The 13,075-nt window shown below is 43.6% G+C and overlaps 1 protein-coding gene across 2 annotated transcripts in view; it reads left to right on the forward strand.

Annotated features, from left to right (window-relative positions):
- slc25a21 (solute carrier family 25 member 21) overlaps positions 1-13,075 on the forward strand; it is a 46,320-nt gene that overhangs the window by 22,061 nt on the left and 11,184 nt on the right. For both annotated transcript variants that reach the window (XM_085931489.1, XM_085931490.1), the window contains one exon: positions 10,517-10,565. In XM_085931489.1, the coding sequence (XP_085787615.1) occupies positions 10,517-10,565 (49 nt within the window). The remainder of the gene's footprint in view (positions 1-10,516; positions 10,566-13,075) is intronic.

Raw genomic sequence — 13,075 nt, forward strand, 5'->3', positions numbered from 1 at the left:
ACAAAAGGCAAAATATGTCCTCTTATTGTAATTCCACCAAACCTGGTTGCGCCAACATGCAGGCACCTTCTGTTCTGTTGAACACGCACGCACGCCTGGTAGAGCCGTCATGACAGCTCCCAGCGCTGACTTGATTTAGCCAAGGCACGACGCACACATCCGCTGTTCTAATTCACTAATTTGTGTTTGTGCATTGGGTGACAATTGTGACAAATGACCGGCCCGGAGTGAAACGCCAAACTCGGCCCCCGCCCACCCCCCCTCGCTTCCTGCCGGCATTCTCGCTCAGGTGTGCGCCGCAGAGAAGGCTTGGTCTGCCAAACGAGCTGGCACAGGAGGACAAATGTTTGTTTAAACTTGGATTTTTATAGATGGAAGCGTTTAGCCTCCTGCCGCATCCCATCTAAGCAGCTCCCAGCCATCCTAAGCTAGCATGCTAACGTCTCTACTTGAGAGTAAGTTCCACTCCATTCGACAAGGACAGCATCCAATTTAGGATGTAATTCCCATATGGAGCAGATTATTTGGATTAAGCAGCATCCCCGTCTCAGCAATTTCTGCCCACCCAAGAAAGACTGCTAATATCTCCATTTGGAAATGACTTCCATTCCCAGGCCTCCTGCCGCAACCCATCGAAGCAACTCCTGGCTCAAAAGCTCTTGCACCTGTGGCAGGTGTTGCCTGCATTTTTGTTTTTAGGGGCATCCTCCGCAAGGTCGCTAAGCGCACAGCGGGCAAAGTTCTTCTTTGTTGCTGCTTGGCCTCTTTTCAAGTATTTCCACGTGGCTGCGCCGGGCGCTCTGTGTACGTGTGTGGCTTTCGTCCGCCGTCCTCTCGGGGAAGGGAAAAGGAGGCTCGAGTTCGCTCTCTAACTTGTCCTGCTACGAGGTCAATTGCAACCAGTTGGCCACTAGTCTGCTCCAAAGTAAACATTTGCAGAGAGGCAACTGTACAGGCAGGTAGCTGGGGGGGCCAAAACCCTCCGCCTATCCCCCACCATATGTATCCCTGCTTGGTGTGCTCCAGCTTGACATATTGCTCCGTTAGACTGGGCTCTCGTTCATGTGTCTCCTCTGGATTGTTGAAATACAGTAATCCCCGTTTAGATCACATTTTTTCCCGTTAAACACGTTGAATTTATCCAGCAGTTGTTGTTTTTTTTTTGACAACAAGTTTTAAAAGAAGAAGAAGGGAAAGGCAACTTGACAGTACATCTGAGCTTTAACGTTTTGGTGAAAATGCAAAAACTATCATTTTATTTTCATTTTAATTCCTTTAAAAATATTGTACAGTTTCGTAACATTTGAGTTTGAAAAAACAAACAACGAGAAAAAAACTTTACATAACATTACTAGTAACACTGCTATTAAGCTCACGATTTTTGCTCCATTTTCAAAATCTTTTTTGATGCATGTTACAAAAAAGTGTGTTTGAAAACATGAAGGTGTTTAGTAATGGCAAGATGTTGTTGTTTTTTAGTTTATGGTCGCTCCTGAGTCTGAAATGTAATTTCCGCACACGAAAACTTTTCCCTGGTGGTGTAAGCTCTTGCTAATATGGTTTTCATTTGCTACAGATTCTTTTCAGCAGCGCGTCGGGGGTGTGCCGGGCGGGGGCCGGGGAGCCCTTTGAGGCTGATGGCAGGCGACTCGTTTAACTCGTGGAGCCCGCTGTCTGCCCAGCTCACTTTTGTCTGCATTAATCAAAGGCGCATTTCCTCGCGACGGCTATCAGCGAGGCTAGCTCGTTAGCATAACGCATGCAGATGGAAGGGTGGGGGGCAGTCCGGAAAGGAGTTTGTTGTGTCTGAGGAAGAGTTTCCCGGAGAAAGAGTAGTAGAACCTTTTCTTCTATGTTTGAAAGTCAAAACTATACAGACGCGTGCAAATTCCAAAAGCATAATTTTACATTTTCGAGTATCAAATAATAAAGATACAAAACAAGTCTTCAACTGTCATTGCAAACTGCCCTCTAAAACAACAAAGCAGTTCACCAGGGGCAGGGAACTGAAGATTTTAGACTCGCAGTCCAGAGCCGCATAAAGAAAAGTCTGGACACTCTTTGAAGTGACCGCAAAGCTCTGTCATCGGTGTGGATGCATGTCAAACGATTTATGAATGCCATGTTGTAACGTCTCTATTTCCGCCATGTTTATAGTACAGTCTTGCGGTAGCCTTGGTCACTTTTTGTGCTTTTGTGAGATGATTTGTTGTGAGGCGGTTGGCTCCTACATGCGGATGTATAGTTTCCTAAAGAAGGAACAAAAAGTCAACGGGAGGTGAACGCTCACAAAAGCTAGCACCATCACTTCAATCAGATTGGCCTAAATCAAAATAGAGTCTGGCCTCAACCTTATGATGATAATATTAGAATTTTAAAAAAATGCCTTGCAGACAATACATTTTTGGAAAGGACTCGCTTCAGAACAACGGAGAATGAGGTTTGGACCAAAGACCAAAAAAGTGGGACGCAAGCGTGCTAACCACTAGCCACCATGCTGCAGTCAGATTGCCATTCCTAACCTAAACACAGAAAAGCAGACTTTTTTTTTTTTTTTATGTGTAGGAGACATTCACTTTCAACCAGACTTCCTCTCATTTCAACCTATGGGGGGGTTGAGTTTTTTTTTTTTTTTTTCATCGGGGTGGGCTGCTTGTCTAATAGAGTGAAAGCATGCAGTCACCCAGTCGGTGGGCGGGTTCATTCATACAGGTGCTTATAATTTGCAGTGCGTGATTAATCATTGTTGTGTTTGGCGGTGACATCTTGTTTAACGGATCTGTCTATCTCCCCGTACTGTAGCAAGGGGCGGCATGGGCAGGGGAGGGGGGGGGCACTCATCCCGATATGACGTCCACACGCACTGCACACCCTCATAGACGTCGCTGTGATTTAAAGCCTGAAAGAAAACAACATAAGGCGGCCTCGTAAGACGCTAATGTCCATTCCAAAAACTATCAAAGAAGCTAACATATGTGCGAGCCCACCGCACAGACGCACTCGTGTTTTGCCCTCGGTGTATGTGTGTGTGTGTTTGCTTTGGGTGGAGGGCAATGGGCTGGTCAGTGTGGCTGTAAATCAGAGTCGTCCCTGATGGATGTCCGGCTAATCTGTCCCCAGTGTGTCATTATGCTCCACCTCCCAAATAGCCACAGATCCTCTCATCTCGTCTCTCGCTCTCTCGCTTTCACACACACACACACACACACACACACGCACGCATGCACACACACACACAAACACGCACACACGGGTCCACAGTGAGGGCAGCTTTGTGGAAAGACAGTAACACAGACACACATGTTGAACATAAACCGGTCCGACCGGTGTTAAGAGTTCACAGTCGGCATCTGTCTAAGCAAAAAAAAAAAAAAAATGCCCCAAAAGCCAGCCTGAGCGGTTGAAGCACGTACAGTACATGCCACGCAGCTACTCGGGCACAAAGTGGGTTTTTATTTTATTTATTTTTTACGACATGTCTGGGCTTGTCTTTGGCCGTCTGGCGCGAGAGGCCTCACACGTCGTGGTGGTATCGCCAAAAGTGAAGGTGTCGTCTTTGTCGTTTGCGAACCCTGACTGACTATTTTTAAACAACGTTCGACCAGTTATAAACTCTTGTTGACATTCTTTGGTTTGCTTACATTTGATGTAAAAAACAAAAATTCCAACTTGCAAGATCTTCCACAACCTTTATTTGTTGTGGTGTGGGATAAAGCAACATTTAGCAACGCTTTGCTAATTTTTATAGTATTGTCCGAACGCAATCAAACTGATGTTAGCCATCCTATTAAGCTAAAGACTAACTGATGCTAGTTAACTAATATTCTCAATAGTGTGATGCAAACTAACTCTTATAGTTGGTTGAAAATGTTTATTTCAAGACAACGTTGTAGTAATATAAGAGCGTCAGTGCTGAATCTGAAAACATTTTTGTTAGCATTTTTAGTTGTTTTTTTTAAATTATTTTTTCCTTCTCCTGCTCCCAGTCATCGATAAGTGGAAGAATATGGATATCAAAATAAAAAAAACAAAAGCCCCAAATAGCCCAAGTGTGGACCAAACATACTTCAATTCAGAAGTAAAACGGTTTTCCGACATATTTTTGCAAGGTTGCGACAGACCGTAATGTATGCGTTTCAGGAAGTTACTACAAAGTCGAACGCTTGCCAAAATCCTTTCTTCAATACTTTTATCAGTCAAACTGGCCGTCCGTCATGAGTTATTTCAGCTTTTCCGTAAGGCAACACCGGGATAAAAGCAAGCGCCGCAAACCGCGTGCAGTTCACTTGGAGTTAGTCCAACGTGGTCATCGTGACCTCGTAATTACAGGACTAGTGAGCCATTTCTTTTCCGTGCTGCTGAATTCCATTAAAGGCTCCACAAACGACGCAGCAACGCTTTTAATTCTTGTGTCTGCTTGTGTGTATCAGCCAAAACGTGCTGGCTGCTGCGCAGCGTTGTGACAAGTCAGTTTAAGGCCAACGCGTCCGTAACTCCAGAAACCGGAGAAGCCATCATCGGATGCCAGCAGAAGACTGAGAAATGCGGATTTACTCCGAGTCTGGCGAACTCCGGGAATGTTTGCTTGACCTCTTGGGTGTCACCTCGGACCTTGAAAGTCGAGCTGTCATTCATTGCCAGTGGAGCGGCTCCAGCTAAATTCTTTTTAATGGCCGCAAACATTGACTTAACGCTCCAAAACTGCGACAATAATGACTCGCGTAAGACTAAATTGGTTGTTTTCTTTTTACATTTCTCTCAAATTCAGATCGTAGTTATAGCACTTCCTCCATAATTTTTTCAACTTCATCTCAAAGTGGTTGACATCAGTTTTTTTTTTTAAATGATACATCATCATAATGACAAAATAATACTGAGCACTTCAAGTACCACAATGTTGACCATCAGTTAACGGAAGTGATGGCTATTTCCCAAAAATGAATTTAATATTATTGTAATATTGTATTGTGACATTGTGCACAGTTTGAACACTGGTGAAATATAGCAAGTTGAAAAAAATGTCTGCTTAATGATTCAATTCAAAGGTATTACACATTAAAAAGTCAGCCAGAAGTATTCAAAAACTTCAAGATGAAATGCAAATACAACAAAACTGCATCTACATTTATACATTCGGAGTCAGTGTGAAAAAAATATATCTCAGACTTTATTTGGATCTCTGATTCAAAATAAAAAAAGAGAAAAATGTTGAACAGTGTAATTGGTGAATACATTCTAATTTAATTTACTATACAATCGATAATTTTTTTTAAAAATGTAGATATTGTATTTTATTGAAATGTAATTGTAATGTAATGTTTTGAGTACACTTTTGCGCAGGCCTGCTCAACGAAGCTGGATGGCCGCCTTTCAAAAAGTATCCATGCAAACTGTCGGAGGCCCTCAATTTTCAACTTCAAGCTCCGTCACGTGTGCAAGTCTTGCTACATGTCGCCAAAGCCCCCCCCCCTCCACTTCCATTTATTCAAGCAAAGTGGACGGTCTTTCAAGCGTTCAGCGTGCGTTCACTCAGGCGCTCTTCATGACTTCATGCCTCAAAGTAAAACAAAAAAAAACTAAAACGCACTCCATGCTCCCTTTCTGGTTGTGCCACCTCGACTTGAACGTCACGCCTAAGCAGAAACTCCCACAAGGACGGACCACCATGTCGGATTGCGAGATGCGTCACCTCCCTGCTGTTATTTTCGTTTGCATTGATCTTTTTTGCGTGCGCTTGGGTGATGTCCCAACCGTCACGCATCCCGACATCACAAGAGTTTTCAAATCTGGACCCAAAATCCCTCTCGGTAGTCCAAACGCTGATCCAGGCTCAAACCTTGGGTCCGAGCCTGCTGACGAATTAGGGGCCGGGGATCTTAAGACGGAAGGCGTTAACAACTAATTAAACAATTTACAGCCTCACTAAAACAATTATTGCCTCTAAATATCCACTTTTATGGTCAAGCGTGGTGCTAAAATACACAAATGCCTTTTTGGTGGGGGGCCTCAACAACCCCAATTGTGGTTCATGCAGATTTGCCGTTAAAAAGCGGGAGCCAGTGCTAACTAACAGCTAACATCAGTTTCAGCTTCTGCAAACTCACACTAGCTTGGCAAGTCAAAAGGTTTTTGAAAATCATTTTTAAATACGGCACAGTTTTTTTCATATATATCAAGGTCACGCAAAATCTAGATTAAGGCCACTGGCCTCATCTTGTTTGTTGGATTGGTAGGGTTTTCTTTTCTGTTTTCTTAACAGTCAGATATGCCTCGCTAAGCAATTATGCTAACTTCACGTAGCTTCCCAAAAGCACAACGACAAATGTGAAGAACTCTGTCGTGTGTAAAAAGCGCAAAATAATTCAACTGGAATGGACTCCCAGTACCATTCAAAGTTCTGCACCCGACATTTATGTCCAATTTCCTACAAAATACAATTTGGGTTCCTGTTGCCGTACTCCAATGAGGACTTGGCGGAAGACGACTAACTCGAGGTCGTGTGTCATGTGTACGGCTCTCGTTGCAGTGATGTGGTCACGCGGTGGCAAACATAATAATAGTGCAAAGCTTTTTTTTTTTTGGCTTAGCCCTCGTCACTTCGCAGCACGGACGGGCATAATGACTTAAAGATGACACTTGTTTTGTAGCGGAAAATCAATAGCGTGTTATTATCGTAGCCTTTCGAGTCTGTGGGATTTTTTCGACTGGCGTGCGGTCGTTTGACGGAAAGGTGGCGACAGCTTCAAGTACACGCAACGCAGCTCTTGACAGCGCCGTCCACATATTTACATTTGCTTTACTTTCTACATCATTTGCATGTTTGCAAAAATACAAAAACAAATCTTGGTGATGGATCCCACATTGCGCGTCCTTTGTTGGCGACCATTTTGTTTTGGTTGATAGTGTCAATATTATTATTATTATGATGTCATTACCTTTGTCTTATGTGATTATGTGTTAATGTTTATTTAGATTTAGAAAACCTTTTGGGGCCAATTTCCAAAAAGCTAATATCGGCCACCCGATTAATCGGCCGGGCCCTAGTTGAGATAATCGGAGCACACCCCCCAAGCAATAAAATCAAAACTGTTGCCTTTTTTTTTTTTTTTTTTTAAGTCCTCACGGGTCTAGTCTGTCACTGAAGAATAACGTTAAGATTTGGAAAAAAATTCTGCTTAGGAGGCCCGAGTCGACATGACAGGTGTCCCAAAGGGGTTGCAGTCAATTTGTTTACAAGTCCACTTCGTTGAAAGAATGGGGCCGAGGCGACACGCCGCACTTCCTCCCAAACATCAGTTGCGCCGTGTTTTGCATCCATGTCGTCTCTTCGGCCTGCCGCTTCTATCACCGCTTCCGCGAGCGAGCGCCACCGCACAGTCATTTGCATGCTGTGTCAAAAAATGTGACCACAGGTGTTAAGAAAACACCGACAGTAATAGAGGGAGGGAGGGACGGGCCGCCTGTCAATCTGTCATTGGCTTGTCGTTAGTTTGTCAAGCTGACCCGGTCGGTCGGGAGCATCTTGCACACACCTACTTTGCGCACACATCTTTTCGCTAGTAATTAGGGTTCATCTACAGTTTGACAGACGGTGGACATACCCGAGCTGTCTCAGCATGCAGCCGGCGGGCACAAATGGACCGTGACGCGTTACGATAAATCAAAAGCATGCCCGATGAAAACGTCTCAATTTGTCTTTGGCAGTGGAAAAGTACAGTTTTAGTTCCACCGCCATTTTGAAAGTACCGCACATCTGTGTCCGGATTGAAGTGACTAACAATGAATTGTACTCCCGTCAACATATTCAATGTTCAATGTTAATCTTCAAATTCACTGCATTCAGCTGTAAATTCAACTTTCTGCTCCAAAATTGATCGGCAAACATTGACCCTTTGACCTTGAATAAACAATTCCTCTTTTCGGGCTTACCTTTCGAACATAGTCGTCGTTTGACTTGATTTCATAATAAATTGACTTGGACTTATTTCCCCACCAGGAAAAATGAGAAAACCTTTTCTGAGGCCACCCATCTCCGACGTTATCTCGATGTTGAATCTGAACACGTCCGGTGATGGATATCGTGCCGGCAAGGTTGACAAATAGGCGGGTGAGCGACGAGCTTCTGCGGCTGTCCAATTCGGCATTCCAGCTGCATTTGGAGACGGATTAATAATGGAAAGTGCCAAAGAGCACCTGGGCGTCCCTTCAAAATGGGGATAAGAATAGCTGATAAATTTATCAAATTCAAATTGACTTTACAATGTATGCTACAAATTTTTAAAAAATCCTACTGCTTCACTGCAGTCAATCAGTCAAATTTATTTTCTATATACATAAATTATATTTTGTATTTATGGTCTGTGACCATCTGCTGCAAAGTACAGTCATTGTGTGTGTGTGTGTGTGTGTGTGTGTGTGTGTGTGTGTGTGTGTGTGTGTGTGTGTGTGTGTGTGTGTGTGTGTGTGTGTGTGTGTGTGTGTGTGTGTGTGTGTGTGTGTGTGTGTGTGTGTGTGTGTGTATAATGATGGATGACACCTGCAGACATTGTGCAAATGCTCCTTCGAATGAGTGTGTGCACTATTGTTTTGTTTTCACTTTTTTTTGTGTGGGAGCCAACTGTGTACGTGTGTGTACGTGTGTGTGCGTGTGTGTGTATGTGTGTGAGTGAGTGCGTGCGTGTGTGCGTTTGCGCATTCCCAAGCCAACGAGCAGCTCAGATAATCATCTAGCGTGATGTATGAGCTCTTCTCGACTTCTCCGTTTCCCCAACCGGCTAAGTGCAGCTGCGCTTCCACAATGCACACATAAACACCCGACTTTTCTGGAAGATGAAGATTTTAGCGTGAGTCACAAATTTTTCATGAGAAACTCTCAATAAGATTTGACACATACAACATGCAGTTTAGCTTCACCCTTCAGTAGAGGAAAACCGATTCGTCAGGCTTCATTGAAATCACACAAAATGGCTGCTTCAATTCAAAATGGTCGACCATTTTGAACTTTTTATTGCTGAATCGCGTTCACAGCTCTGAGCTGAAAAGCATTACGGACTTAAGTGTGTCCTAATGGCTGCAGTCCAGACAGCGTGAACCTTGTGTCTCAGCTTCGGCAAGACGTTTGGTGACAAGGTCTGTCACTGCTTTTGTGCTGGGCAAACAAAAGATTCAAATGGCCGAATCGCGCCGCCGCAATGTCCCACACGACCTTGCGTTGACGAGATGCATACCGCTAAATCTTTATCCTATTGAACAAACGTGAGTGAGTTACGTAAGGTGGTTCGTTCTTGTAAGACGAAAACTTGTGCGAGTGCATCTTTGAGCTTTCCGTCGGGGAGGCCGACGCCCTTCTCTGCAGTTGTGTTAGCCTTGTTTGGACAACGAGGTTCAGCGCAATCTTGTTTGCTTTGTGTGCTGCGCCTGGAACAACTTTGGGTTCCTCATTCAAATAAACAACGTGCGGGCTAAAGGCAACTTAACGGCGAAAACTAATCAAACACTTTATTTCTGTCGGATACTTGAGTATAAGTGAACTAAGGTCACTGAAAAACAGGTTGTATCATGTCCAAATAGCATCTCAAACCACCCGCGTGCACTACGAGGCATTCAAGGTCACTTTGGATTTCTGACGTACGATTCTTGCTTTACTCTTAAGTTTGAGTTTTTTGAAGCATCAAAAAATGTACATGTCCTACTGACGTTTTTTATTTAAAAAAAATATTCTCACGAATGACTTTCTTCTGACTTGACAATTTGTTTTCTGCTTATTTGTATCTTCGTGTAGCGACCGCACTGCTTTTACAACTTTTTACCGAATTTGCGTTCCATATTTGCATACAGGCTTTTTTTCTTTTGGAAGCGAGTCCAACAGAGAGGCATGCTCCTTGCAAAGATGACAAAAGAATCGGAACAACCAGAGCGACGGTTGGCATTTGAAACAGCCCCAACGGTGATGAGCCAGATAAGCTTGTCTGTAAAGTTGACAGAGTTTAAAACAACAAATGCGTTCAGTGACCTTTTAGAACAAAACCAAAAATGAAAAAAAAAATCAATTCAAATACAGATGTTGCTTCTTGAGCAATTAATTGCAGTGTAAATTTAATACAAAAAAAGGAAGAACTTTTTGATCAAAAATTCCACAAAATTTGGACTAACTGACCGTAGTGTACCTCCTTCTGTGATGAATGATTAGGAGGGTAAGAGAATGTTGAACACCTGAAAACTTGTTTCAAGAAAAATGTTTTCACAAAAAAAAAACCTGCACAACTTTTCATGCAAAATCCCACAAAATTCTTTGTGTTGTTTCTTGGCTGATAAGTGATTACAATGAGTGGAAAAAAAGTGTTGAATTGTGTTGAAAACTATTTGAAAAGTTTTAATCCCCCCCCCCCAATGTTTTTTTTTTATTATGCACAAAATGATAAAAACTTTTGTGTATAGTCATACAAAAATCTCTGTACCCCAAAAATTGTTTTGTGAAAAGTCCCACCAAATTCTCTCAAAAAATGTCTTGTTTCAGGTCTGGTGGAGATCTGCTTGATGCATCCTTTGGACGTGGTCAAGACCCGGTAAGCGCTCATGTCTTTTGTTTTTTTCTTTTTGCTGCTCAGCGCGTGTTTCCGCGTGAAGTGCGAATAGGGCAGCCTCACACCCCGCCGGTGTCATAAACAGGTCGTGGGCCGCTACTAAAGCTTTATAGTCTTTCATAGGCCTCGCCGAGACCTCTGGCTTCACATCTTAGGCCCCCTGCCCCCTTGGCTGCCACTCAGTAAATCTTCGCGCCGCTTTCTGTCATTTATGGGCGCACTTTCGCTCATGGATAAATTGCTCGGCGCGCCTTTTAAAAAAAGGAGAAAAAAATCAGCGAAAACGCTTGCACTTTAAAGGCCGCGCCAGCGCGCGAATAAAAGCTAACGGCCGATACTTGATCCTCTGAAGGGAGGCTGAGGATTTATGGTGACCCGGTGGGAAGGTATGAGGCTTTATTACAGGTGAGTGTAACGAGGGGGTGGCGGGTGTTAGGGTTCGAGCCATCCGTCCTCACGCTGGGTCGAGGGGGGCAAATGTGCAACGGGTTAATGTTTGTGTCGCCACGCTATACAACACTTGAGTTCCACAACGACAAATCACCTTCTTCGCATGTCCACTTCATTTATCTGTATCCATACGTACCGTTTTTTATAACATGAATAATCTTTTTACAATATTTTTGAAAAAATATATATTTTAATAAAAAAAAAATTATATCACAGTAATATAAATGTCAGCTTTGTTTCCTAATATTGCAACGGTTTGGGTTTTTTTTTTTTGGGGGGGGGGGCTACAGCTTCATTTTCACAATAGTGCAACACACACACGAGGTACAAATCAGTCTTGCTAGTAGCTAATTGGGTCACGAGGAGGCTGAAGTTCATTAGCAAGTTCCTTGAAAAAGCGGTGAGTTGCCACCTCCGCCTCCCCGCTGCCATTGGCCGGGCATGCGAGTGAGTGAGTGAGCGAGCAAGCGAGCATGGCTTCTATTAGGCTCCTCGGGCTCTTGCTTTAATGTCCAGTGGGCCAAATTGATCCCCAACTGGAGTGAATTAGAACCCGTCCCAAAACACAAAATCAAAGGAATTTGGGGGAGGGGGTGGGAGGCAGTAACCCTAACCCCCCCCTCCTCGTCAAGGCAAAGGTGACAAATTATGTTCTCACCCAGCGGCTCTCGTTTGATTGGTTTCACTTTATTCTTGTAATATCGTTGTGATGTCTCGGACATTAAGTCTCTGACATTTTGTCCATCATTTTTTTCTTTTCTCATAACACTACAAGTTGAATCTCATATCTGTCCAACTCTTCCTTGCTGTCTTTGCATTTTGACTTGAATTGATTGTCTGTCTTTGCGCATTGCAGATATTAGCAACGTTTGCCAAAATCGTCCGCTGTGACTAACAAATGAACAAAAAAATTGACAAGACACTTTGGCAGCTGACGTCCTTGAACAAATACTGATCCACCCTTTGGGATCACAGATGCACTTGGCAGACAAACAAGTCATCTTGTTCCAGCGTCGTTTTTTTCAGTTGTTGGCTTTTTTTTGGGCGGACGGCGACACGCAACTTCCAATATAAATAGTTGCACAGCCGATTGCCGTGAGAAGTATGATCACAATTTTTAAAAAAAAATGAAACTGCATTCTTGTTCAGTTCATATAACCTGTCAGAGAATTGGCTAATGTGTTGATCATTGTTTGCCAAAGTTGTAATTTGACAAAACCTTGACAATCGGTCGGCATTCGCAGAGGACGACCAAAATTTGGGAATGTCTACAGTTGAGAGGCTGAAATTCAATTCATTCTCTAAACAATTTATCGGTTGGAAAAAAATGGTCAATGATTTGATACATTATTGGTTGTCGATTGTTGTTTCTCAATTTGAGTTTTTAAAACAGTCAGCAAATTGAACGAAATGTTTTGGGGTTGTTGCCAATTATTCATTATAAATGTCAAATTCAATTGACATTTTCTTTGGTTTTCGACCGTCTGTACCCGCTTGCAAAACCTTTTCTTCTCTTTGAGGCTCACTCTGGATCATAATCAGCCTCAAATGTCAATGTAGCATACTTCACACGAACTAAACCCTTAATTAGCTCTGGCCCTGCAAAAAGGTTGAAGGAGGTGTCAGTCAGTTGGAGGGGGCTAATATGGAGGGGCGGGGGGGTATTTGGCTAATGTGGTGGGGGGGCAGTTAACCCAAGAGACGGCAAGACCAGTTACAGCTTTTCATTAACCTGGAAAGCACCTAGTTACATGGTTCACGGGCTGGTCTCAGCTCACTTGGAGGTAACAAAGGGTGTCGGGCGGCACTTTCTGCAGGGGGGCGGCCGTGCGCTGGCTAGGGGCGCCGCCGCCATCTGACTCTGATCAGGTGGCCCGTGCTCATTAGAGAGCAGTGTCTCCCCCTTCGCATGGGGATCCGGTTACGACCAACGCCCGTACCACGACTTTGGCGTCGTCCCCTACAACTTCCACCTTCCGTGTTCAACGCTCCCTAAAAACTGCAAATTCGGCACAAATTTGTCATTATTTGAAGAATTTCCT

The sequence above is a fragment of the Syngnathus leptorhynchus genome, chromosome 15 (assembly GCF_054491065.1).
Source record: "Syngnathus leptorhynchus isolate UIUO chromosome 15, UIUO_Slep, whole genome shotgun sequence".
NCBI classification, from domain to species: Eukaryota; Metazoa; Chordata; class Actinopteri; order Syngnathiformes; family Syngnathidae; genus Syngnathus; species Syngnathus leptorhynchus.